Source organism: Protopterus annectens, chromosome 17.part0, assembly GCF_019279795.1.
Source record: "Protopterus annectens isolate FY-2018-M chromosome 17.part0, PAN1.0, whole genome shotgun sequence".
NCBI classification, from domain to species: domain Eukaryota; kingdom Metazoa; phylum Chordata; order Ceratodontiformes; family Protopteridae; genus Protopterus; species Protopterus annectens.
The window spans coordinates 77,319,789-77,346,658 of NC_056751.1; the positions used below are offsets into that span (position 1 = coordinate 77,319,789).

Here is a 26,870-nt window from a genome sequence, read left to right on the forward strand (position 1 = left end):
TCCCAGTTATAAGAGCAAGGAAGTACAGACATGCATGGCCTAAGGGTATTTGCAATACGTTCTATCTGGAACCACTGCAAGGCTGCAGAACTGAATGCATCAGAGACTGACTGCCCCTTACTGACAGTGTAGTTTAGAATATTTCTGGAGTTTTGTCAAACTCCTCTATTCCAGCTTCCTTATCATGACTCAATCTTCACTTGGAATACTGGCTTTATGAAGCCTGTTTCATTAGTTGCTAGATCTGCAGAGTTCTCAGAAGGGTGAAGTTCTTACCAAAAGTCTAATCTTACTGAAATTGTACCACCAGGAACAGAAGTGCTTTTCCACTTGGACTTCTGCCAGAGATGAGACTCCATTTTATCATATAAATGACAGGTACTACAGAACCAGTCATTTGAATCTAGGCTAAGTTGTCAAACAAATTTTATTAACACCTGAATTACTGTTTCACATTTTTACATGGGATAAGGGGTTCAAATTTTGACCTTTTATGTTTTCAAGGATTTTTAATGAGGCGTATCTTTGCCCTCCATTCGGAGATTTTCTTCCACCTTAGTAGCCATTATTTTATGCTCAAAGCTCATTCTTCCTCCTTTCATCAGAAGTAAAATTGTCATTGAATACCATATTCCTTGTGAAATATCTGCCAGATGAAAGTTAAAGCCACAAGTCTAGTCATTTACTCCATGTTCGTGTTTCACTGTTGCAGTCATCACATTTGGGGTTATCTGCTTGCAGTAGCCCTCAGTCGGCCTGATTATCAAAGTCTTGGGTCCTGCGTCGGTTGCAGATGTCCTTCAAGGATGCATCTGCAGTCATAACATATGGGTTGTCCTGCCTCAGGCAGCCCTTCGGTCGGCCGGATTCCAAAGTCTGGGTCTGGCCTCGGCTGATGTCGCACGTCACCCGACGTCAGAGCTTCTGGGGTATAAAGGCATCAGCCGACGCCATTTTCCTCAGTCTTTCTTGCCGCGCGGTGCCCGAAGCAGAAGCTGTTCGCAAGTGCCGGTCGGTCAGATCCAGAGATTTCAGCTACCGAAGACTTCTAAAAAAGCTAAGTACCCCGTTGGGGACTCTTTCTTGCCTCAGCCGATGTCAGACAAAGTAAATAATTGTAACTTGTGGGAAACAAATACCTCATAAGGATTTCCACTCTTACTGCCTTCCTTGCTTAGGCCCAGACCACGACGTATCAGCTTGTTTAGCCTGTGCTTCCTTCAACCGACGGACACTTAGACGTCGGTCGGAGTTTGCAGAAGAGTTTTTTAGATCCGCTTTTGCATATAAAATGCCGTCGGAGACTCCGACTACACATTTAGCCAAAAAACGCAAGGGAAAGGACCGACACTCGCGGCCCACGGTTTCAGCTGAAACCACGGTTAGGCCTACCGTGAGCGTCTCTGTTTCGGCTGAAACAGAGTCCTCGGTTCTCCCTTCTGCCGAAAACATACCTCCGACAACCGAGGCCAGAGAGGCCCCGGCTGAGTCGGCTACAGAACTTCCTACCGAAGAAGCAGGCGCACAAGAATTGTCCGAGACCATTCCGTTGGACATTTCTACTCCTGCACATGGGGCAGCTAGGGCCCCCTGCTTCTATGTCTATTAAGGCCTTCTCCAGGGCTAAAGCAGCTAAAATTTCCAAGGCCTTACCAACAAAATCTTCCTCTCAGAGACCTTCCTCAAGTTTACAGATTCTCAGCCTTGCTGAGGACCTTATATCTCTGATTAGGGGTTCCCAACCTCACCCAGACAGGGCCTCACAACCTCCTCCTGACAAAAGGCCTAGGACTGAACCCCCTGATCCTCTCTCCTCTGATTATTCCTCGGATGGATCTGATTTATCAGACCATCAGGAAGGTCCATACTCACCTTATGAGGATTCGGATGCAGAAGACTCAATTCCTTCTGCCTCCCCCCCTGAAGAATTTTCCTTTGGGGAGACTTTGCACTCGATGAGGGAACACTTTCAATGGCAAGGTCAGGATTTTTCTGATTCTAGGAAAAGGCTAAGGACCTTTTTTACACTTGCCACAGCATAGGCCTTTAGCCATACCACCTGTACTATCAGTTGTTGATGATGCATACAATGATGTCAGTTCTGCCCCTGATTCTCTTCCCCCGGCCCCTGCCAAACCTGACTGATATTACAGGGTCCCGGATTCTCACTTCCACTTGTATAAGGCCCATGCTGCAGACCCAGAAACTATTTCTCAGGGCCCAAAGGGTGTTGCAGCTGCCACTGCCAAAACCCCCCTACCCTCTGAACGAGAGTCGAGAGCATTAGAGAGATGGGGAAAAAAGGTTTATACATCTGCTACTCTTTCTGCCAGGGCTTTAAACTGTCAATTCCATATGAATACAGTACCAGGAATTTTTGTTAGATCAGCTGAATAAAAAGCTTTCCTCTCCTGAACCTTTAGACCGTAAGTCCCTTCAGGATTTGGTACACAACTCTCAGCAGGTCAGTAATCATTTCTTAAAATGTGGCTATGATGCACTGGAGGCTTCATTTAGATCAGCTATGACTGGAGCAGTGATTCGAAGGCATGCCTGGCTAAAAGAGCAATCCTTGCCAGACCATGTCAAGTCTAAACTCCTAGATGCCCCTATGGAGAAACATTTGGCTCCCCTGCACAGGAGATTCTAAAGAAAGAGGAAGAAAAAGCTAAATCTGTGCAAACAGTCAAGGAATTTCTGCAGGTCCAACCTCCGAGGTTCAGCAGAAACTGGCCTTCAAAGAATTGGTCCTTTCCAGACACCTCCAGAGCACAGAGGGGCAGGAATAGACGCCCAAGAGGCAGAGGTCAATCAAGGGGTGCCTACAGGGGTCGTCAGTGGCAACCTGCCAACCAGAGGAGTACCGCCACAGCTACGACTACAACCACTTCCACAGGACAGACGCAATGACTTGGCTCTGATTCCGCCTACCAGGGAGCAACTGGAAACACCCTTGGGCGGAAAGTTAGCTTTATTTTCGAAAAACTGGCATTGCATTACAGGAGACAAATGGACATTGCAAACAATAGACAAAGGCTACAGGTTTCACTTCCACACTTTACCAAAAAAGAGAGGAATGCCAAACCTTCCACCAAGCCAGAGGCTCTAAAACAAATCATCAGCCTACTAAGGATGAGAGCAATAGAAAGGGTACCATCTATGGAAAAAGGCCAAGGATTTTACTCCAGACAATTCCTTGTACCAAGAAAAGAAACTCAATGGAGGCCTATTCTCGACTTGTCCGCACTAAACACATCTCATTGTACCAAAATTCAAGATGCTGACCCTACAGCAACTTCTTCCCATGTTGGGCAGGGAGTCTTGGCTGGTGACTCTAGATCTCAAGGAGGCATACCTGCACGTCCCTATATGACCAGATTGCAGAAGACACCTCAGATTTCTTGCAGGATCAGAGCATTATCAATTCTCAGTATTGCCCTTTGGCTTATCTACTGCGCCCAGAGTATTCACGAAATGCCTGGCATCAGTAATTTCACATTGCAGACTTCAGGGAATTCAGATCTACCCATACCTGGACGACTGCCTAATACAAGCGGACAACAAGATAAAAATAATAAAGGATTTGGCCTATGTCATACAACTGTTACAAGCCTTGGGATACACAGTCAACATCCAGAAGTCAAGACTAGTGCCATCCCAAAGGATAACATTTTTGGGTGCAGATCTGGACATAACTCAGATGGCTTTTCTCACAGAAGAAAAACAAAAGCAACTCCCAGTCTACTTCATGGCTTTGACAAGACAAACTCAGCTTACTGCAAGGAAAGTCCTGCAGGCCCTGGGTTACATGGCATCTTGCATAATCTTGATCCCGCATGCCAGGCTGCATATGAGAAAATTACAATGGTACCTAAGGAATGTATGGTCTCAACACAGACGCAGTCTAGAAACCATGATACCAATCATTCCATGCCTGAAAAAAGAATTCCTGTGGTGGGCTCAGGCCTGCCAGACCAACAGAGGGTTGCCTTTCCACAAACCACAACCAAGGCAGACCATCACCACGGACGCCTCAGACCTAGGCTGGGGGGCACACATGGAAGACAAATGTATCCAAGGCCTATGGTCTCAAGACCAGCTGAATCTACACATAAATCTAAAGGAGATGCTGGCAGTGAAGCATGCAATCGAGGCATTCCAATCATTCCTCCAGCAAGGACATCTGCTGATAAGGACAGACAATACCACAGTCATGTGGTACATCAACAAACAGGGAGGCACGCATTCCTACTCTCTATGCCGGATAGCAATGGACCTGTGGAACCTAGGCCTGAATCTCAACATTCAACTGCAGGCCAAATTCGTACCAGGAAAAGAGAATTCACTAGCAGACGGCTTAAGCAGAACTACCACGGATGCTCACGAATGGATGCTGCATCCAGACATCTTCAAAAACATAAAGAAATGGGGAATGCCAGAAATAGACCTGTTTGCCTCCCCACTCAACCACCAACTGAAGAAATTCTGCTGAAGAGAATACCACCCACAAGCTTGGAGGGTGGACTCCCTTTCTTTCAGCTGGAAGGCCCTGACAGTTTATGCCTTTCCACCTCTCCCATCGATGTACAAAGTTCTACTGAAGATCAGGGAGGAACAGCCAAAGGTGATTCTGATAGCTCCAGACTGGCCAAGGCAGCATTGGTATCCGCTACTGAGAAGCATGTCTTGGACGAACTCATGGCCTCTACCCCTATGGCCTTTACTTCTAACACAGAACAACTACAAGACCCTGCATCCAAACTTGAAAACGCTGCAGCTAACTGCCTGGAAAATTGCATAATTCAAAACCAAACTGTTTTATCTCAGAGGGTCAAGGACATTATCCTGGAGGCTCGCAGACCCTCCACAAGAAAAACATACTCAGCTAAATGGAAGAGATTCCTCATTTGGAGTGCATCAAAGGGTACAAATGTCACACTGGCAAACCTAGCGCACACATCCTAGAATACTTAGCAGAACTGTTCCACAATGGCCTGCCCTATTCCATTAAGATTCATGCTTCAGCAATTTCAGCAGAGTACAACATGGATCCTCCTATCTTCTCTCACCCTCTCCTCAGGCAATTTTTAAGAGGGATCAAAAATGTAAAACCTCCAAGGAAACCACCTCTGCCTGCATGGGATCTCAATTTTGTGCTGGAAAAATTAACACTTCCCCCTTTTGAACCAGCAGCATCAGCAGACTTACAGTTCTTATCTTGGAAAACTGCTTTCCTTCTAGCAATCACTTCAGCAAGAAGGGTATCCGAGTTACAAGCATTAATGGCAGTGCAGCCTTTCCTAATCTTTCACCAGGATAGAGTGTCTCTGAGAACCAATCCTACTTTCATGCCAAAGGTGGTATCCAGGGTATCCTTGAACCAAGCTATTCATTTACCTACGTTCTTTCCTAACCCACAGAACAGGGGGGAAAAACTATTGCACACCTTGGATGTACACAGACAACTACGCTACTATCTGGACAGAACTAAAACCAGCAGAAAAACTGACCAGCTTCTGGTAGCATATGCAACTGGAGTGCAAGGAAAAGCAATTTCCAAACAGACAATTTCAAAATGGATAGGAAATTGCATTCGATTCTGTTTTCATGGAAAGACAACAACTGAAAATATCAGGCCTCACTCCACAAGAGCCACAGCCACCACTACAGCTTTCCTACGAGGAGTGGCTACCAAAGACATTTTAGAAGCTGCTACTTGGAGCTCCGTGCATACATTTGCCAAGCATTACAATCTTCCTTTATACTCCAGATCCCGAGCAGGTTTTGCAACTGCAGTTTCACAGGGGATCTTAACTACACCATCATTATCTTAGTACCTCCTCCCCCAGTTTGGCTATGGTATTCTACCCGTATGTTATGACTGCAGATGCATCCTTGAAGGACGTAGTACAGTTTTGTACCTACCATAAATGTAGATGTCCGATAGGTATGCATCTGCAGTCAGGATTACCCACCCTCCTTCCCCTCTATGGTATTCCTAGGGTGCTTACCCCTCTTTTAGCTAGCTGGGGGAATCTATTATGTTGTATTTGTTTGTATGTATATATATATATATATTTTGCTTACTACTGTTTGGAATTTTCTACATTTATCCAAATTTAGCCTTCCTAGAGGGCACCTGGCATCTGGGGCAAGAAACACTGAGGAAAATGGCGTCGGCTGATGCCTTTATACCCCAGAAGCTCTGACGGGTGAAGTGTGACATCAGCCGAGGCCGGACCCAGACTTTGGAATCCGGCCGACCAAAGGGCTGCCTGAGGCAGGACAACCCATATGTTATGACTGCAGATGCATACCTATCGGACATCTACATTTATGGTAGGTACAAAACTGTACTTTTCATCTTCCATGACATCAGGTAGTCAGGGGTATAAAGTATGCAGCCGATGCCATTACGTCAGCCTTTCTTGCCGTGTGGTGCCCGAAGCAGAAGCAATTCACAAGTGTTGGTCGGCCGACTCATGAATTTTTCGTTTTCGAGTTTCAGAACCAAAGTCTTCAACTAAAGCTAAGTACCCCGTTGGGTAAACTTTTTCTTGCTCTAAACTGATGTCAGTAAAAGTCAATAATTGTATTTCTTGTGGAAAGCAAATACCTCATAAAGATTTTCATTCGTGCTGTATTCCTTGCCTAGGCCCTGACCACGATGTACCTCTGTCGGTTTTGTGCCTTATTTAAACAACAAACTGTTCGTCTGTATATTTACGCTTCTAAATATTTTGGTAGTCGGTTCAATTATCCAGCTATGTCTTCGGTATGCGACCCGACTACAGACATTCCAAAAAAACACCAAGATAGACAGACAGGCCGCCTAGGTCCAAAGCTGCCGACGACGCTTCTAAGCTAGTCGCCAGTTCGCCGGCACTCAGGCGCTTTCACAAACCCTGATAACCCGCTACTTCAGATTTGCAGGCCTCTACTGAGACCAATTCGGAGTCCGGTATGCCACAAGATGCTTCAACTGTGGAACCTGCGGATGTCTCTACCATGGATGGGTCCAGAGCCGCTGTGCAGGCACCTGCTTCTTGAGGGTGTATTCAGGCCTACTGACTTGCATATTAAACCAACGCCATCTTCTTCTTCAAGGCCTAAAATTCGAACCATGCCTAGAAAACAGACACCCAGACCGCATGGTCAGGCCTGTATGCCTAAAAAGCAAATGATAAGAATGACTGAAGACCTTATTACTTTAATCAAGGGAAGCCAACCTTCCCCCCTCTAAGATTTAGGACCGAATTTGCTTATGATACTTCTGATCCGGATTCTGAAATTTGTTTCCTCTGATGACCAGGATATTTACCCTTATCTACCTATGAGGATTCTGATGCAGAGGACTCTATTCCCTCTGCTTCCTCTCCATAGGATTTCTCTTTTGGTGAAACCTTGCATACTCTTAGGGAGCATTTTTCCTGGGAATGCCAAGGTTACTCTGATTCTAAAAAGAGGTTGGGGATTTCTTACTCCTGCCTCAACACAGGCCTATAGCTATCCCGCTTGTACTGGACATTGTTGATGCCTTTTCGGGATCTAGCTTGGCCCCTGACTCTTTACCTCCTGCTCCCAGAAAACCTGATAGATATTCCAGGGTTCCTGACTCTCACAAGTTCCTTTTTAAAAATCCTACTGCGGATCCTGAGACCATTTCAAAGGGACCCAAGGGCATTAAGGCTACGACTACCAAAAATCCTACCCCCTCTGATAGAGATTCCAGGGTGCTGGATAGATGGGGTAAGAAGGTATACACTTCTGCAACCATGGCCATTAGTGCCTTAAACTGCCAGTTTCATATGTTGAAGTATCAGCAGCATATTATTGGATTGCTTAAACAGAAAATGATTCCTGACTGCACTGAAAATAAGGATTTACAGGATTTAATGCATTCTGCTGAACAAGTTGGAAAACATACTTTGCAATGTGGTTTTGATTCACTAGAAGCCTCTTGCAGGGCTGCTGTCACCGGGTCTGTACTTAGAAGGCATGCTTGGCTTAAGGAGCAGTCTTTGCCAGATCATGTTAAAGCTAAATTGCTGGATGCTCCCTTAAATCAAGACCGCCCGTTTGGCAACAAAGCAGTAGTAGTACTTAAAAAGATGGTGGAAAAATCTAAATCTGTGTAAACAGATTTCCTACATGTACAGCCTCCAAGATTTAGTAGGCATTGGCCCTCTATGAATTGGTCCTTTCCTGCCTCTTCAGGCCTTCTCAATCCAAACCTAGAACCAGCAGAACACCCAGGCTACAGTCCCAAAGTACGCACAGGACTAAGCAATGGGGGGGCTCCTACTTCCGAATCAGGGAGTAATAAGACTCCCCCTATGGTAAACTGTCTGAAAGACTTAACTTTAAAACTTCCAAGCCTTCTCAACTGATTGCCCCTTTAGGGGGAAAGATTGCTCTGCAGACAAAAAACTGGGAACTAATTACCCAGGACAAATGGATTTTAAATTATAGTTTCCCAAGGTTACAAATTTCACTTCCACACATTACCAACCCCAAACGGTTGGCCAGATCTACCCCCAAATCTGTGGGCAGAGGCTCAAAAGGAAGTACTCTCTCAAGCATAAGGGCTATTCAAACTGTACTAGAAGAGGAAGAGAAGGTTTCTACTCTAGACTTTTCCTGGTACCCAGAAAAGACGACTCATGTCGTCCTATCCTGGACCTTTCTATCCTAAACACCTTTTTGGTGATCCCAAAATTCAAGATGCTAACTCTTCACCAGTTGCTTCCTATGCTAGGCAAGGATGCCTGGTTGGCAACACTGGATTTAAAGGAAGCCTACCTGCACATCCCAATCTGGGAATGTTGCAGAAGGATACCTACGCTTCAAAGCAGGCTACATGCACTATCAGTTCTCTGCACTGCCTTTGGCTTATCTACTGCACCCAGGGTATTCACAAAGTGCCTAGCTCCAGTCATTGCATTTTGCAGGCAAAGAAATATCCATACCTGGATGATTGTCTAATTGAGGCAGAAAGCCAGGACATACTTTCAAATCATCTGGCGTTTGTACAAAAGGTGCTAACTTGTCTGGGGTACACCATAAATGAAAATAAATCACATTTTGTACCCTGTCAACAAATTATATTCCTGGGAGCAAGCTTGGACACAACTTCCCAGATGGTTTTCCTCACACCAGAGAAACCAACTAATTTGACAGCTTACTTCAAATTAATGGCCACAAAACCCTGCTATATCTGCAAGGCAAATACTGCAAGCTTTGGGGTTCATGGCCTCCTGCATTCTCCTAATTCCATATGCAAGACTGCATATGAGGAAACTACAATGGTATCTAAAAAGCCTATGGTGTCAACATTCTCAGGATCTAGAAGCAATTATTCCTATCATACCTTGCCTACAGTTAAAGTTCCTTTGGTGGGCAGAGGCCTGCCACCAAAACAAGGGACTGCCATTCACTCTACCCCCTGCCGCCCATACCCTAACAGACACATCAGATTATGCATGGAGGGCTCACCTGGCAGGGAATTGCATTCAGGGCAAATAGAACCCAAGTAAAATGCACCTGCATATCAATCAAAAAGAAATGATAGCTGTACAGAATGCTCTGACAGCCTTCAAGGACCCACATTCTTCCAGGCCAATTAATGGTAAGGACGGACAACACCACTGTTATGTGGTACATAAACATGCGGGGGGGGGAACCCATTCATACCCCCTCTGCAGACTAGCCATTGCTCTGTGGAACACAGCCTTGAGCTACCAAGTGCATCTACAGGCTCAATTCCTGCCAGGAAAGCTAAATACACTGGCAGACGAAGTAAGCAGAAATCTGGACCCGCACGAGTGGAAAGTGGAACCAAAGACTTTCAACATGTTGATAAACAAAATGGGGAGCCCAGATATAGACCTGTTTGCCTCCCTCCAGAACTACCAGTTGGACAAATTCTGCACAAGGACTCCCCACAAACAAGCTTGGAAAGTGGATGCCCTGTCCTTCAACTGGAAAAATCTATCCGTTTATGCCTTTCCTCCTCTGCCTCTCCCCTCCAAAGTACTACTAAAGATCAAACAGGACAAACCAAGGATGATACTGATTGCACCAGACTGGCCATGCCAACACTGATACCCCCTCTTGCGCAGTGTCACTGTTAGCACCATGGCACCTGCCTCAGACCCCTACCCTGCTGTCCCAGCAGGAGGGCCAGATTCTGCATCCTCAGCTTCAAACCCTGAACCTGGCAGCCTGGCTTGTTTGACCTCTCCATTACCATCGCTCAGTAAACAAGTGTTGGATGTCATTTTGGAGGCAAGGCCTAATACTAGAAAATCTTATGCTGAAAAATGGAAAAGATTCTGTTCCTGTAACAAAACTCAAGGGATGGACACAGCAGTGCCCAATTTACCTCATATTTTTCAATACTTAACCGAGATGCTTCACAAGGGCCTCTTTTTTTTCCTCCATCAAAATTCATGCCTCAGCCATTTCAGCATATTACAGCACAGAACCACCCCTCTGCTCTCATCCACTGCTCAAGCAGTTCCTCAGAGGGGCCAAAAACTTAAGACCACCCAGGAGAGCCCCAACTCCAGCCTGGGACCTTAACTTCGTATTGGAAAAACTCACTCTACCTCCTTTTCAGCCAGCTGCAAGTACAGAGTTAAAATTCCTTTCTTGGAAAACAGCCTTCCTTTTAGCAATCACTTCAGCAAGAAGGGTATCTGAATTACATGCCGTTATGTCAGTGGAGCCTTTCATCATCTTTCATGTGGACAGGGTGTCCCTCAGGACCCAACCCCTCCTTCATGCCCAAGGTAGTATGCAGTGTGGCTCTTAATCAGTTTATTCATTTGCCAACCTTTTCTAATCCACAGAACAAAGGGGAACGGATACTGCACTCCTTACATGCACACACACAACTTAGATTTTACTTGGACAGGACTAAACCTCAAAGGAAATCTGAACTGCTGGTGGCATTTGCTGCAGGGCCAGAGGGGAAGGCAATTTCAAAGCAAGCCATTTCTAAATGGATAGGCCATTGCATTCATTTCTGCTATAAGCACAATGGAAAACCTATCCCATAGTGGGGATAAGACCACACTCAACCAGGGCTGCATCTACCTCTACAGCCTTTCTCAGAGGTGCCCCTACTAGGGACATCCTAGAAGCTGCTACCTGGAGTTCTGTACATACTTTCTCCAAGCATTACCATTTACCCATTTTCTCTAAATCCAGAGCTGGATTTGCCACTGCAGTCTTGCAGGGCCTTATAGCTGGTCCTAATGCTATCTAATTTCCTCCTCCCATCCTTAGCTTTGAGAATCTACCCAAATGTGATGACTGCAACAGTGAAACATGAAGAACATAGTACAGTTGTGTACATTTGCCATAAATGTAGATGTTCAAGTGTATTCACTGTTGCAGTCCTGGTTACCCTCCCTCCAGCCCCCTGACTTCTTTTGGCTATACCTCTGTTCTCCTTTACTAGGCTTAAAACCTTTTTGGTGTATTTGCTTTTTTGTTGGAGGTATAACCTTGCATATTTATATTTAATTGCTTCCCATTAGGGAGGCACGTGACATCTGGGGCAAAAAAACTGACGTAATGGCGTCGGCTACATGCTTTATACCACTGACTACCTGACGTCATAGACGATGAGACCGCAACCGATGCAGGACCCAAGACTTTGATAATCAGGCCGACAGAGGGCTGCTGCAAGCAGATAACCCCAAATGTGATGACTGCAACAGTGAATACAGTCTAGCAGCTACATTTATGGTAAGTGTACACAACTGTACTTTATTAATAAAGATGGTTTCCTTTATGCTTTAAAGATGGTTTCCTTTATGCTTTAATGTAACAGACATTAACTCTAACCAGTCTATTACTTTACCATTTTTCGTAGTGCTGAAACCGAGGAGCTTATCTGCAGTTTATTGATGAACTTGACAAAACTTGGTGCTATGTAGAACAAAATCCATTAGAAAAGATGAAGTTTTACCTTTCTCCTTTGTTAAAAGTTGTCAAGGCAAAAAAGGTTACATAATAACTTTCTAAGCTAGTAAATTGTACGGGCTTTTTTTTAATATGAAAAATATGGTAAAGGCATTGCAGGGATGACAAGAGCTGTTCTTGCATCTATGGCTTTCCTTCTTAATGTGCCCTTGGATGGCATTTGCTTAGATGCTGCATGGTCAACAGAGTATATTTTTGCTAAACATTACAACCTGGAAGTGACCTTCTGGTCATTGTCTCCTTTCAGAGCTTCAGTTATCAAAGGGAGGTCACTCAGGAAGACTGAAATGAAGGTTCTACTATGCTCAGCAGCTGGAGCATTTCAATATAAAATAGAAAGTTATAAGAAATTTTCATAATATTTGTTCTGTCATGAATGTTTGGCTAAGCCCATTATTTCAGCAACATTTCCTGGTGGCTATCGCATCCTTCAGCAACTCTGTGCATCATGCTCTTTCAAGGAAGTACGTTTTGTTTTCTGCAAAATATCAGGTGCCATCCTCCACTTTTCTTTCTGAAAGTGGGATCATAATTTTCACTTTAAGGTATTACAGAATCAGGAGAACATCCTAGAACAAGATGAACATCTGCAGAGTGCTAAAGAGAAAATAAGGGAATATTTGGATAATATGCATGGAAGGATTGCTGTTTTTTTTTTTTTTTTAACTCCAGTGCACAAGGACTTTGGCAATAGACATTAGAAAGGGTTACCCTCAAACCTAGGGAGCCTTTGTCAAGAAAAGTATTCAAAGATCCTATAGAAATATTGGCTACTTTGAATATTTTATGAAGATTTGTATAAAGCAGAGAAATATGGAAATTAAGAAAGGGCACACACTGTGAAATATTTCTGGATGACTTAACTATGCCAAGGTTAGAGGAAAATGAGCTCAACTACTAGTTAAGTTGGGAGGAGATGAGTTAACTATAGTGATATATAATCAATCTCCAGGAAATTTCCAAGAACTGATAAAGATCTGAAAGATTTGAATTGCATTTTAAAAGGAAGGGAAATGCCAGCATCTTAGAAAAAAACTTTGGTGGCTGTATTATCCAAAGAGGTAAAGACCCATCAGACTGGTACTTATTGACCCATCTCATTTTTAAATCGTTGTAAAGTGTTTGTGCTGGCTATAAGAATGGCAAATGTATTGCTATGATTAATATGGACAAATGAGGTTTTGTGGAGGGGAAGCAAATATTTGACAAAATTAACAGAAGTAGAATAATAAGCCATAGAAAAGCAGAATGCAGGAAAATCCCACTGTTGGTGGGCCTTGATACAAAGAAGGCGTTTGAGTAAGCTGGGATTTTGAGTAGGGCAATGAAAGCATTTACAGTCCCTGACACAATAATGTTAACTGAGGATATATGAAATATTTGAGAAGAATTAAAGTGGTAGGGTTCCTTGCTGATTAAGTTTTAATCAGAAGATCCAGGTAAAAATCCCTTTATTTTCTTAGAGACATTGGCAAAGAAAATTAAAAGGACTCAAGTTAAGGATATAACAGTGTGATAAATGAGACAAAGCTAGCTTTATTTACAGATATTTTGTGCTTGATGTATCCAGACTGGGACATTTCAATGTTGTGGAGCATTTTGTGAAAGTTTAAAGACTCCAGGGTATAAAATTAATGAATATAAAACAAAGGCTATAGACATAATTTATGTGCCACACAGGGATTGGTTCAGCAATATCCATGTTTATGGGGATGCAAGATAAAGTATAAGTATGGATTAAAAAGGTTTCTGTAATGGCAGCCCAAGGATATTTAGAAAAGACTAAAAAGATAATACAAAAACTGAAACCAGAAGGTCTTGTTTATGGATAGTAAGGTACAAGCAGTGAAAATGTTTAGTCCCTTTATTTTTATATACAGGTCAGGCATATTTTTATCAACCAGGGTAGAAGCTGTGGACAAAGTTGAAAGAAACTGTCTTTGCGAAGTGTGTGAGAATTAAGTGACGTAAGTTGATCTTCCCAATAGAAAGTGATTGGTTTACGACTACCTGACTTGAAAGGGCTATTTTAGAGCTATGCGGGTTATGGCTTGTGATTACACCTTGTTAAAGACTTGCCTTTGTAGTCTTTCAGCTTAACTGCCTTCTAACTTCTGTGCTGGATGTTTTTTTACTCTGTGGGCTTCATCCTTGTAACAGACCCTCTGAGGAGGGTCCTGTTTGTGGTCTTACTGTATTATTGGGTCTGTGAGGGGGCTCCTTCTTAGTGGGTCACAAATACCATCTTACTAATCCCCTGTGTTTGAATGCTCCCCCAGTTCGGAGGCTATTTTTGAACTTGGTAATTTGGGTAAGTATACGCTTGGTTTTATTTTTGAAACCTCATTGTAGATGCCACTTGCTTTATCCAAATCATGGTCAGTTGTAGAGCTTGAACCTGTCCTAGCAAGCAGGTGGACAGAAGACAGAGAAACTACTAGACAGGACACACTTGTACAATAATGTACACAGCAAGCACACCCACAGGCAGTTTGGAGGCTCATCAGATCACCTATGGGAATGATTTTGAGATGCTGGAGGAAACTGAGGCATCCAGCAATAACCAACATGGACACAGTAGACATGGCAGACCCCATGCAGAAGTCATCCCAGATGAGAAGTGAAGCAATTGCTATGTTTAGCTGTTGAATTGAAGTAGGAGACTCAGAGATGCACTTTGACATCACAAGCCCACTACAATAGCACAGTTCATAGGTTCATAGGTTCGTACTAGGCTATCTGTCTGCCCAAGGGCATTTATAAGCCTAGCCCATAGTTATTTGGCTTTCGCCACCCCTTTAGTTTGAATAAAACTATGCCTATTATTTTGCTGTGCCTCTGTCAAGCAGTGACACTGAAGTAATCCCTGGGGTATATCTGCGATCCCCCATCCATTGGTCAAGATTCCTCTTGAACAAGGCCAGCGAGGTGCTCTGCCTCACATGTACCGGGATTTTGTTCCACAGCATAGGGAGTCTCTGGGTGATGAATCTGTCCCTCCAGCACGTTCTATTAATAACCGTGTCAAGGTTTAAGTCTCCCACCCTTGTGGTTCTGAGGGATCTAGATTTTTTGAGGTGAAGCATATTCATCAAATCAGGGTTTGACATGGCCTTATATGTCAGGCACAGGTCACCTCTGAGCAAGCGGTATGAGACTGAATAGAGCTGGAGTTCTTTCAGTCGGGCAGCATAAGACATATTTTGAGACCCTTTATCCTTTTGGTGAGGAACTTTTGGGGCCTTTCCAGCTGCTGCAGGTGTCGGGTCAGATACATTCCGAATGGGGCATTGCACTCAATCATAGGTCTTATGAGTGATGAGTACAGCGGGACGATGACCTCCCTTGATCTAGATATGAATCCTTCATGATCAGGTGGGCAATGTAGAAGGTTTTCCTAACTACTTTAGCAACATGAGTGTCAAGCGAAGGCTACTGTCAACCTGGGTCCCCAGATCCCTGATGACTTCTTCTGTGCTCAGTGGATTGCCACCTATATGGTAGCTAGGGGTAACCTTGTTTTTCCCGAAGGGTATGACTATGCATTTCTTGGCATTTAACTTTAGGCCATGGCTCTGGCACCAGTTATCCGTTTCTGTGAGGCCCTTCTGAAGGATATCTGTGTCAGATGTGTTTTCGACTATGGCCAGTTTGCAGTCATCTGCAAACTTTGTCAGCCATAACCCTCCTGTGTTTGCTTGTACTTCAGAAAAGTAGATGCCGAACAAGAGTGGACCCAGGACTGATCCCTGTGGGACACCACTTGTGACAGGCTTTGAGTCTGACATGGCTCCAGCAACTCTGACCCTGTGGGTTCTGTCACTTAGCCAGTTTGCAACCCATCTTGTGATGTATGGGTTTACATTCAAGCTGATGAGTTTTTCGATGAAACCTGAGTGGGGTATTGTGTCGAAGGCCTTTGCCAGGTCAAGGTAGGCTGTATGGACTGCCTTTCCCTCATCAATGGCCTTGGTGACTGTCTCAAAAAAGTCAACCAAGTTTAAAAGGCATGATCTGCCTTTGACAAAGCCAAACTGGGTTGGATCCAAAGTCTGCAAGTTCCCTATGTCTTTATTTATGAGTTCCATTATGATCCTCTCCATGGCTTTGCAGATAAGCCTTGTCAAGCTAATGGGACAGTAATTTCCAGGGTCGGTGGAGGCACCGCCCTTGTGAAGTGGGACCACAGTCGCCGTGCGCCACTCCTTGGGTATGTATCCTGAGGTGAGGCTAAGATTAAACAGCTGTCCTAACTGCGGGTTTAATTCCTCATTGAGTTCGTGGAGCACACAGCCGGGGACACCATCCGGTCCCATGGATGCTGTGTTTATTGCTTTGGAGAGAGCAGTTCTCACCTGGGCGTTGGAGATGTTTGGGGGCTACAATCCTCTGGTATAGATATCTCTCCTTTTGGGGAGAAGTTTGCACTGAACCTGTCAGCCAGTATGTTGGCAATGTGTGTAGGTTCAGTAATCTTCACATCATTTTGAACTAATTCTGAGCATATCTGGGAGTTTCCTCCTAGGTTTCTAACATAGCTAAAGAAGGCCTTATGATTGTCTTTTGAGTCCTTGGCGATTTTCTCTCAAAATTTGCCTTGGATGATTTTATGAGAGCTCTTAGTTTTTACTTATAATGATCAAAGGTGTCTTACCTTTCAAGGATTTTGCTCTATCTTGTAGTAGCTTCCTCCTTTTGTTGTAGAGCTTGTTTATGGCTGGGGTCCACCAGACTGGACGCTTGCCTTTGGTACAAAGAGTCTTAGTTTTGTTTGGGATTGCCTGATCCATGCAGTCCTGTAGGTGCTGGTAGAAGGCATTTGTAAGTGATTCAGCGGTTTGAGTAATGTTTACCACTGGCTCAGGGGCCTTAAAGGAGACCACATTAGTTCTTAGAAGTGTGAAGTCTGCTTTTGAGAAGTTTTTCACTGTGGTCTTTTTTATTTCAGGTGGGGGCGGGATGAGGACCTCCAGCGAGATTAGTTTATGATCTGATCTCACCAGTGAGGGTATACTTCCGGTGTTGAACATTTTGATCCCATGTTCGTGATGATGAGATCAAGTATGTTTTCTCCTCTTGTGGGGATGGTGACTAGTTGTTCCATGGCATTTGAGTTTATGAACTCCAGGAACCTTTGGGCTAGAGTGTTTGGGCTTGAGTAGTGTTCCCAGTCTATATTAGGGTAGTTGAAGTCACCTAGTATGATGGTGTTTGGAGATACATTTATCCCCTCCATTGTTTTCAGGAAGGCCATGTGAGGTTCCTGAGTTTGAGAGGGTGGCCTGTAACATGCTACAAATTGCAGAGCAGTCTTGCCTATGGTTAATTGCACCTGGATGGTCTCCGATGCATCGTGCGTTGCCACCAACCTTGAGGTGTGGGTGTCCTTTATGAATATGGACACCCCTCCTTTCTTGGTGTTGTCCGGATTTTGGGGCGAACGCATGATATGAGGTGAAACCTGCTAGTGCTGGGGTGCTCTCAGGAGCCTTGAACCAGGTTTCTGTCACAGCACAGACATCGATGTTCTCCATACTGAGAAGGGCCTCGAGTCGTGCATCTTGAGATTGAGACTTCTGGCATTGAGCAGCATTACCCTTAGTTTTTTTACTTTTTGTGTTCTTGGGTGGTAGGTTTAGAATTTGAGCCTTGCCTAAAAAGGCACTATGGGGTGGCAAGAGCCTTTGCCAATATCCGGAAGCCTAGGGTGACAGGTGCAAGCCGTCCCTTGCGAGCAGCGTGGCTTGTCCAGCATGTCATCCCAGGCAGACAGACATTGGATCCCCTTTGAATGACACCAGAATTTAAGCCAATTATTAAAGCTGATCATCTTATCACTGTATTGTGGCATCATTCTAGGTGAAGGTAGGATACTGCTCAAGGTCAGGGTCATACCTGCCTGGGCTACATAATCAGAGAGCTCCTCAATGTCTCTTTTCATGTAGTCCAAGGAGGTACGTCTCAGGTCGTTGACACCAGCATGGACAATGACTGAGTCGTACTTGTACCTGCTGTTGAGAGACCTGAGTGCTTGTGTTATGTGGCGGATTCTAGCGCCCGACAGGCAGCTTACTGTGACCTTCTCCTTACTCAGTCTGGTGAGCGGGACATCAGTGTGTCTGACTATGGAGTCACCTATGACAAGTATGTTTGGTGTTGTATTTGGCCTTAAGGGCAGTGACTGCTTTGCACACTGATTTTGTTTATATGTTGTTTGTGTGGTGTATTGAGTTTGCAGTTGCTTGGGTGTCTGCTTTGGAGGCCTCTGCTGTTTAGGTAAATTTTTACTCAGAGCCTCCGAGTATGTCTTAGTGTGTTTATTTGTTTGATTCAGTGGTGTGGTTGAGACTGGTATTGTGGTGTGTGTAGTTGCCTTCTCCTCCTGCCTGGTCTTGCCAGTCCTGAGTTGAGAGAGCTCAGCCACCAGTCTGGCTAAATAGCTGCATCTCTCACAAGTGTTAGTGTTACGTGGGAAGAGGAGAGGGTTGTCCGTGTACATGAGACAATTGTAACATTGTCTCAGAATTCCCAGATTCACCAACTTGGCAGGAGAGGACGCCAGCATCTGACCCTTCGACATGCTAGAAAGAATTATGAGTTGGTATGAGACAGAAAAGTAGTGGGCTTAGCAGGGAAGTGGGCACTCCTGGGGGGTTTTGCTAGTGAGAGATTTGTATAATATAGGAGTGCTTGACCTGCAAAGAGAATGCTTATAAGACAAGGGATATGCTTATAAGAGAAGTGCTGAGCTTTTTGAGAAGAAAAAGCTATTTGGAACAAGTGCTGCACTTTTTAGTGTAGGTGTAAACTGTTTAGGTTCCTAACAGAGCAGTTCTAAGGGAAAAATTGAAGAATTCGTATTAAAGTGTCAGATCTATTATTGCTCAGTGGGAACACACACAGTCTGCTCTATGGTGCCATGTGCAGTTTCTTATTGCACCTGCATAAGACTTGTGCCCTCCCTCCACATTCATGAAGAGAGGAAGCTTCCAAGAAAAGAAAAATACGAATTCTGAATGGAAAAATGAACGCATTCATAATTGCACCAAGACCTGGTCCGTTTATAAATCACCTTATATTGTATGAACATACCTGATTTCTTCTAGGACCTTTCACAATTAAAATCTTCCTTTCTGAGTACTTATAACTGCATTTGGTTACTGTTGCTTTTGAATTCTGACTAGTATGTATTTTAACAGCTTTGCCTCTTCACTGCCCTGTTTTATCAGCGCCATCTATTATATTCATCCACACTTGGTTTCATTCACTGCTATACCTCAATGTTTTGCATCTCTTGACTAAGTGGACTATATTTTCTCCACTAAGGCCTTTAGCTTTTCTGACTTTATAGTTTCTTGATTTAGAACGATTTGTAAATCTTTTAAGGATCCTGGTGCTAGGATAGGCTTTAATATGATGAATGCTCACTTTGCATTTGACTGAGTTGGAACATTTAAATTTTAACAGATTTTTCCATGCTTTGCTTGCCTTTAATGTGTATAATAGTAATTTGTATTTTTTGAAATCCCTATTTATTCCCAATCCAGTCTCAAAAGAACATGCACTATGAAGATATGGTGGACAGCAGTGATTCTCCTTGTGTCCTGGGTTCTATGGAGTTTCCAGATGATTATGCCTTTTTTGAAGATTCACCTTCACCTTTTGAGTTGTGTATGCCAGCGACTCCTACAATGAAAGAGGTGTGTTCAGCAGAACATTTGTTTTTTTGCTTCTAGTCTCTTTTTCTTTCTAGATACGTGCAACATTAAAAACATTTAGCATCACAGCAAATTATTTACTAAATTAAGACGTTGGTTTGCATTTATCCATAGGTACTAGAATTGTGTCCCTTTGACTTGTCCCACTTTACTTGTAAAATACATTAAAATGGTGGACTGAAATGTCATGTAGTGTTCTGAGGCAAACTAGGCTGTTGTCTTTGTATTGTCAGGATTCAATATCAGCATAGTTGCCTGTTCTGTAATGGTCAAGACCAGAATTTCACTGACAGTGGGTCTTCAGTACTACATAAGAAAATACATTTGGGATACATCAGATCATCTTTCCTGATTGTTCATTTGGGCAAGTCTGTGCATAGTGGTATACAGGCAGGATCCCAGTTTATGGAGAATTTGAATTCATCATCTGGGGACAGTTCCTAAGCAGGCCAGATAAAGCAGGTGTGGTGTGCAAATAAAACAGTCTTGCATGCATGATCAAAGTAAAAAAAAAAAAGTCATGTAACTGTGAAATGGATTTTCAAAGGGTAGGTATGTGAACGGGGTTTTCAAATGGTATATTTTGAGCATCATTCATTTGATACATGTCCTATTATCTAAATGGGGAATAGACTAGATGTTTTCATCTAGTTCACCTTATTTACTTCAAAAATTATTAAAACTGGTGGAAAAGAGATTGTACAAGACATAAACATCAATATTTACACCATGTCGGAGGAAAATGTGAGGGCTGTTAGTAATGAGTGCTAAAGCTTAGATCTGGCTTAAAGGAACATAACCTAAGCAAATGCAGGTCTGAACAGAGGTGCTCAGTATTTATCACAAAAATAGCATTATGACTTATTGGGTGGTATGGAGGCTCACTGGCTAAAGGTGCCCGCCTTGCAGCTATAGGATGTTCTTCGTGTTTCACTGTTGCATTACATTTGGGTTATCTGCCTGCAGGTAGCCCTCAGCCAGCCTGAATACAGAGTCTTGGATGCTGTCTCTTCTTCATGACGTCAGGTCGCCAGGGGTATAAAACATGCAGTCTACGCCATTACATCAGTCTTTCTTACCACGCGGTGCCTGAATTAGAAGCAGTTCTCAAGTGCCGGTCGGCAGACTCCTAAAATTTTCATTTTCGAGTTTTAGAACTGAAGTCTTCAAAAAAGCTAAGTACCCCGTTGGGGATCCTTTTGCTTGCTCTTAACTTATGTCAGTAAAAGTTGACGATTGTCTTACCTGTGGAAAGCAAATACCTCAAAGATTTTCATTCGTACTGCATTCCTTGCTTAGGCCCAGACCACAACATCCCTCACGGTTTGTTTTGTGCCTTGTTCAACCCCCAAATTACTCGTCTGTCTATATTTGCAGCTTATTATTTTGGTACTTGGTACAACTATTCAGAAATTGCTTTGGTAAGCCATCTGACTACCGATATTCCGAAAAAAACAAGGATAAAGACAGAGACAGATCGCATAGGTCCAAAACTGCCGACGCTTCCGTTAAGCTAGTCGCCAGTTCACTGGTACTCAGTGAGGCACTTTCGCAGCCCCTGATACCCGCTACTTCAGATTCACAGGCCTCTACTGAGGCCTATTCGGAGTCTGGTATGCCACGAGATGCTTCTTTGACTATGGAACCTGCGGATGTCCCTACCTTGGATGGGTCCGGAGCTGCTGTTCAGGAACTGACTTCTGAGGGTGTATTCAGGCCTACAGACTTGCATTTTAAACAGACGCCATCTTCTTCATCCAGGCCTAAAACTCGTCCCACGCCTGGAAAACAGATGTCCAAACCACATGGTCAGGCCCATATGCCTAAAAAACAAATGCTTAGAATGGCTGAAGACCTTATTACTTTAATTAGGGGGAGCCAGCCTTCCCCGTCTGAGACCCAGAACTGGTTTTCCTTCTGATTCTTTGGATCAGGATTCTGATATTTGTTCTGATTACCAGGATTTGCCCTTATCTACCTATGAGGATTCTGATGCAGAGGATTCCATTCCCTCTGCTTCCTCTCCAGAAGATTTTTCTTTTGGTGAAACCTTGCACACACTTAGGGAGCATTTCCACTGGGAAAGCCAGGATTACTCTGACTGCAAAAAGAGGCTTAGGGAATTCTTACTCCTTCCTCAGCACAGGCCTTTAGCTATCCCTCCTGTTCTGGACATTGTAGATGATGCTTTCTTGGAATCTCGCCTGGCCCCCGACACTTTATCTCCGGCTCCCAGAAAACCTAACAGTTATTACAGAGTACCTGGCTCTCACAAGTTTCTCTTCAAGAATCCTACTGCGGATCCAGAGACCCTTTCCCAAGAACCAAAGGGCATTAAGGCTACTGCTGCCAAAAATCCTACCCCTTCTGATAGGGATTCTAGAGCCTTGGACAGATGGGGTAAGAAGGTATACACTTCTGCTACATTGGCCATTAGGGCTTTAAATTGCCAGTTTCTTATGTTAAAATACCAACAGCATATTATTGGACTATTTAAATAGAAAATTATGTTGATTCCTGACTGTGCTGAACGTGAAGAATTACAGGATTTAATGCATTCTGCTGAACAAGTTGGTAAACATACATTGTAATGTGGTTTTGATTCTTTAGAAGCATCTTGTTAGGGCTGCTGTCACTGGGTCTGTACTTAGAAGGCATGCTTGGCTTAAGGAGCAAAACTTGCCAGATCATGTTAAAGCTAAATTACTGGATGCTCCCTTATACCAAGACTGCCTGATTGGCAACAAAGCAGAAGTCGTCAAAATCATGGAGGAAAAAGCTAAATCTATGCAAACTGTGAAGGATTTCCTACAAGTGCAGTCTCCCAGAATTTAGTAGATATTGGCATTCAAAGAATTGGTCCTTTCCAGCCTCTTCTAGGCCTTCTCAGTCCAAACCCAGGAACAGCAGACCACCTGGGTTGCAGTCTCAGGCTACGCACAGGCCTAAGCAGTGGGGGGGGGGGGCTTTCACTTCCAAAGCAGGAAGTAGTAAGACTCCCCACTATGGAAAAATGGCACTATGACTTAACCTTTAACCCTTCCAAGCCCTGCTCAACTGCCTGCTCCCTTAGGAGGAAAGCTCGCCCTGCATGCAAAAAACTGGGAACGCATTACTCAGGACAAATGGGTTTTAAATGTAGTTTCCCAAGGATACAGATTTCATATCCACACCCTACCAACCACAGACGGTTGGCCAGACCTACCCCGAAATCAGTGGCAGAGGTTCAACAGCAGGTTCTCTCTCTTCTAAGTATCAGGGCTATTCAACCTGTCCCAGCAGAGGAAAGGGGTCAAGGTTTTTATTCAGGACTTTTCCTGGTACCCAGAAAAGACAGCTCCTGGTGTCATAGGTTCATAGGTTAGTACTAGGCTAATTGCCCTTATGAGCCATTTTAAGCCTAGCCAATAACCCCATGTCAGAATCAAACCCTGCACCTTGTGTTTCTAAGGTAAACACCTTAACCATTATGCCAACCTCCCATCCTCTCCTGGATCTCTCTATTCTAAACACCTTTTTGGTAATTCCAAAATTCAAAATGCTAACACTTCAACAGCTGCTTCCTATGCTAAGCAAAGATGCCTGATTGGCAATCTTAGACTTAAAGGAAGCTAACCTGCGCATTCTAATAAGGGAATCTTGCAGGAAATACCTACCCTTCAGGGCAGGCTACATGCACTATCAGTTCTCTGCACTTCCCTTTGGCTTACCTACTGCACCCAGGGTTTTCACAAAGTGTCTAGCTCCAGCCATTGCATTTTGCAGGTAGAGAAATATTCAGATATACCCATACTTGGACGATTGTCTGATTCAGGCAGAAAGCCAGGACTTGCTATTAAAACATCTGGCATTCGTAAAGAAACTTCTAACCTCACTGGGGTACACCATAAATGAAAAGAAATCACACCTAGTACCCTGCCAACAGATTGTATTCCTGGGAGCAAGCTTGAACACAACTTCCCAGATGGCATTCCTCACTCCAGAGGAACAAGTTTATTTGATAGCCTACTTCAAACTGCTGGCCACAAAGACCCAGCTGTCTGTAAGGAAAATTCTGCAAGCCCTGGGTTTCATGGCCTCTTGCATTCTACTAATTCCATATGCAAGACTGCATATGAGGAAACTACAATGGTATCTAAAAGCCTATAATGCCTACATTCTCGGGATCTGGAATCCGTGATTCCTATCGTTCCTTGTATAGAGACAGAGTTCCTTTGGTGGGCAGAGGCCTGCCACCACAACAAGGGGCTCCCCTTAACTCTACCCCCTGCTGCCCAAACCCTAACAGCAAATGCATCAGACTGTGCATGGGGGGCTCACTTGGCAGGGCAGTGCATTCAGGGCAAATGGAACCCGAGACAGATGCACCTGTATATCAAGCAAAAAGATGTTGGCTGTACAGAATTCCGTGACAGCCTTCAAAGACCGCATTCTTCCAGGACCGTTATTGTTCCAGGACAGTTATTGGTAGACAGACAACACCACAGTTATGTGGTACATAGGCAGGGGGGAACCCACTCATGCCCTTTTTGCAGACTAGCCATGGCTCTGTGGAACACAGCCGTGAGCTGCCAAGTGCACCTACAGGCTCAGTTCCTGCCAGGCAAACTAAATTCACTGGCAGACGACCTAAGCAGAAATGTCATGGACCTACACGAATGGAAACTGGAACCAAAATTCAACCTATTGAGGAAAAAATGGGGAACTCCAGAGATAGACCTGTTCGCCTCCCCTCAGAACTACCAATTGGACAAATTCTGCCCAAGGACTTCCCACAATCAAGCTTGGAAAATGGATGCCCTGTCCTTTACTTGGGAAAGTCTCTCGGTTTATGCCTTTTCCCCTCAGTCTCTCCTCTTAAAGGTTCTGCTAAAGATCAAATAGGACAAGCCAAAGACAATACTGATTGCACCAGACTGGCCACACCAGCACTGGTACCTCTTTTTGCGCAGTATGACACTGCTGGAAACATGGCACCTACCTCAGACACCTTCAATGCTGTCCCAGCAGGCGGGCCAGATTCTGCACCCTCAGCTTCAAACCCTGAACCTTGCAGCCTGGCTAATTCCTTGAGCTCTCCAACAGCATCCCCCAGTAAGCAGGTGCTAGATGTCATTCTGGAGGCAAGGAGGCCTAGTACTAGAAAATCCTATGCTGAAAAGTGGAAAAGATACTGTTCCCAGAGCCATAATCGGGATGGACACAACTGTACTCAGCTTACCGCATATTCTTCAGTATTTAACAGAAATGCTCCACAAGGCCCTATCCTTCTCGTCTATTACAATTCATGCCTCTGCCATTTCAGCACACTATAATACTGAACCATCCCTCTTCTCTCACCCTCTGATAAAGCAGTTCCATAGAGGGACCAAAATTTTAAGACCCTCAGGTGAGCCCCTGCTCCAGTCTGGAACCTTAACTTTGTATTGGAAAAGCTCAGTCTCCCTCCATTTAAACCAGCTGCAACTGCAGAGTTGAATTTCCTTTCTTGGAAAATAGCCTTCCTTCTAGCCATCACTTCAGCAAGAAGAGTGTCTGAATTACAGGCCCTCATGGCAGTGGAGCCCTTCATTATCTTCCATGCACACAGGGTTTTGCCACTGCAGTCTTGCAGGGCTTAATATCTGGCCCTAATGTTCTCTAACTTCCTCCTCCCATCCTTAGCTTTGGGAATCAACCCAAATGTAATGGCTGCAACAGTGAAACATGAACATAGTACAGTTGTGTACACTTAAATAAATGTAGATTTTAGTGTATTCACTGTTGCAGTCCTGGTTATCCTCCCTCCAGTCCCCTGATTATCTTGGCTCTACCTTTCCTCCTTGCTTTAAGCTTTCTGGTGTATTTGTTTTTTGATGGAGGTGTAACATAACATATAATTGCTTCCCATAGTGAGGGCACCTGACATGTAGGGCAAGAAAATCTGATGTAATGGTGTCGGCTGCATGATGTTCTTTGTGTTTCACTGTTGCAGTTCTCACATTTGGGGTTATCTTCTTGCAGGTAGACCTCAGTCGGCCTGATTATCAAAGTTCTTGGGTCCTGTGTCTGTGACGTCAGGTAGTCAAGGGTATAAAGCATGCAGCCGACGCCATTACATCAGTCTTCCTTGCTGTGCGGTGCCTGAAGCAGAAGCAGTACGCAAGTGCCGGTTGGCCGACTCCTGAAATTTTTATTTTCGAGTTTCAGATCCGAAGTCTTCAAATAAGCTAAGTACCCGGTTGGGGATCCTTTTTCTTGCTCTAAACCGATGTCAGTAAAAGTTAACAATTGTATTTCTTGTGGAAAGCAAATATCTCAAAGATTTTCATTCATACTGCATTCCTTGCTTAGGCCCAGACCACGACGTACCTCGCTATCTGTTTTGTACCTTATTCAAACCTCATACTATTTGTTGTCAGTTAATTTTCTCCTCTAAATATTTTGGCACTCTGTTCAATTATCCAGAAATGGCTTCGGTAAGCCACCCGACTACCGACATTCCGAAAAAACAAAAAAGATAGAGACAGGCCGCATAGCTCCAAAGCTGTTGCTGACTGCGCTTCTCCTAAGCTAGTCGCCAGTTCGCCGATACTCTGGTGCTTTCGCAGACCCTGATACCCGCTACTTCTGATTCGCAGGCCTCTACTGAGACCCATTCAGAGTCCGGTATGCCGCAAGATGCTTCTTAGACTGTGGAACCTGCGGATGTTCCTACCTTGGATGGGTCCAGAGCTACTGTGCAGGCACCGGCTTCTGAGGCTGTATTCAGGCCTACTGACTTGCATATTAAACCAACACCATCTTCTTTTTCAAGGCCTAAAACTCTATCCATGCCCAGACCACATGGTCAGGCTCCTATGCCTGAAAAACAAATGATGAGAATGGCTGAATACTTTTATTACTCTAGTCAGGGGAAGCCACCATTCTCCCTCTAAGAGACTTATGGCTGATTTTCCTTCTGATCAGGATTCTGAAATTTCTGTTTTCTTTGATGACCAGGATTTGCCCTTATCTACCTATGAGGATTCTGATGCAGAGGACTCCATTCCCTCTGCTTCCCCTCCAGAAGATTTCACTTTTGGTGAAACCTTGCATACTCTTACGGAGAATTTCCACTGGGAAAGCCAGGATTACTCTGACTCCAAAAAGAGGCTTAGGGAATTCTTAGTCATGCCT

The 26,870-nt window shown here is 44.2% G+C and overlaps 1 protein-coding gene across 1 annotated transcript in view; it reads left to right on the forward strand.

Annotated features, from left to right (window-relative positions):
• MELK (maternal embryonic leucine zipper kinase) overlaps positions 1–26,870 on the forward strand; it is a gene marked incomplete in the record, with an annotated part of 949,965 nt that overhangs the window by 664,488 nt on the left and 258,607 nt on the right. Inside the window, 1 exon segment of the mRNA XM_044058955.1 lies at positions 19,542–19,694. Within this exon segment, the coding sequence (XP_043914890.1) occupies positions 19,542–19,694 (153 nt within the window).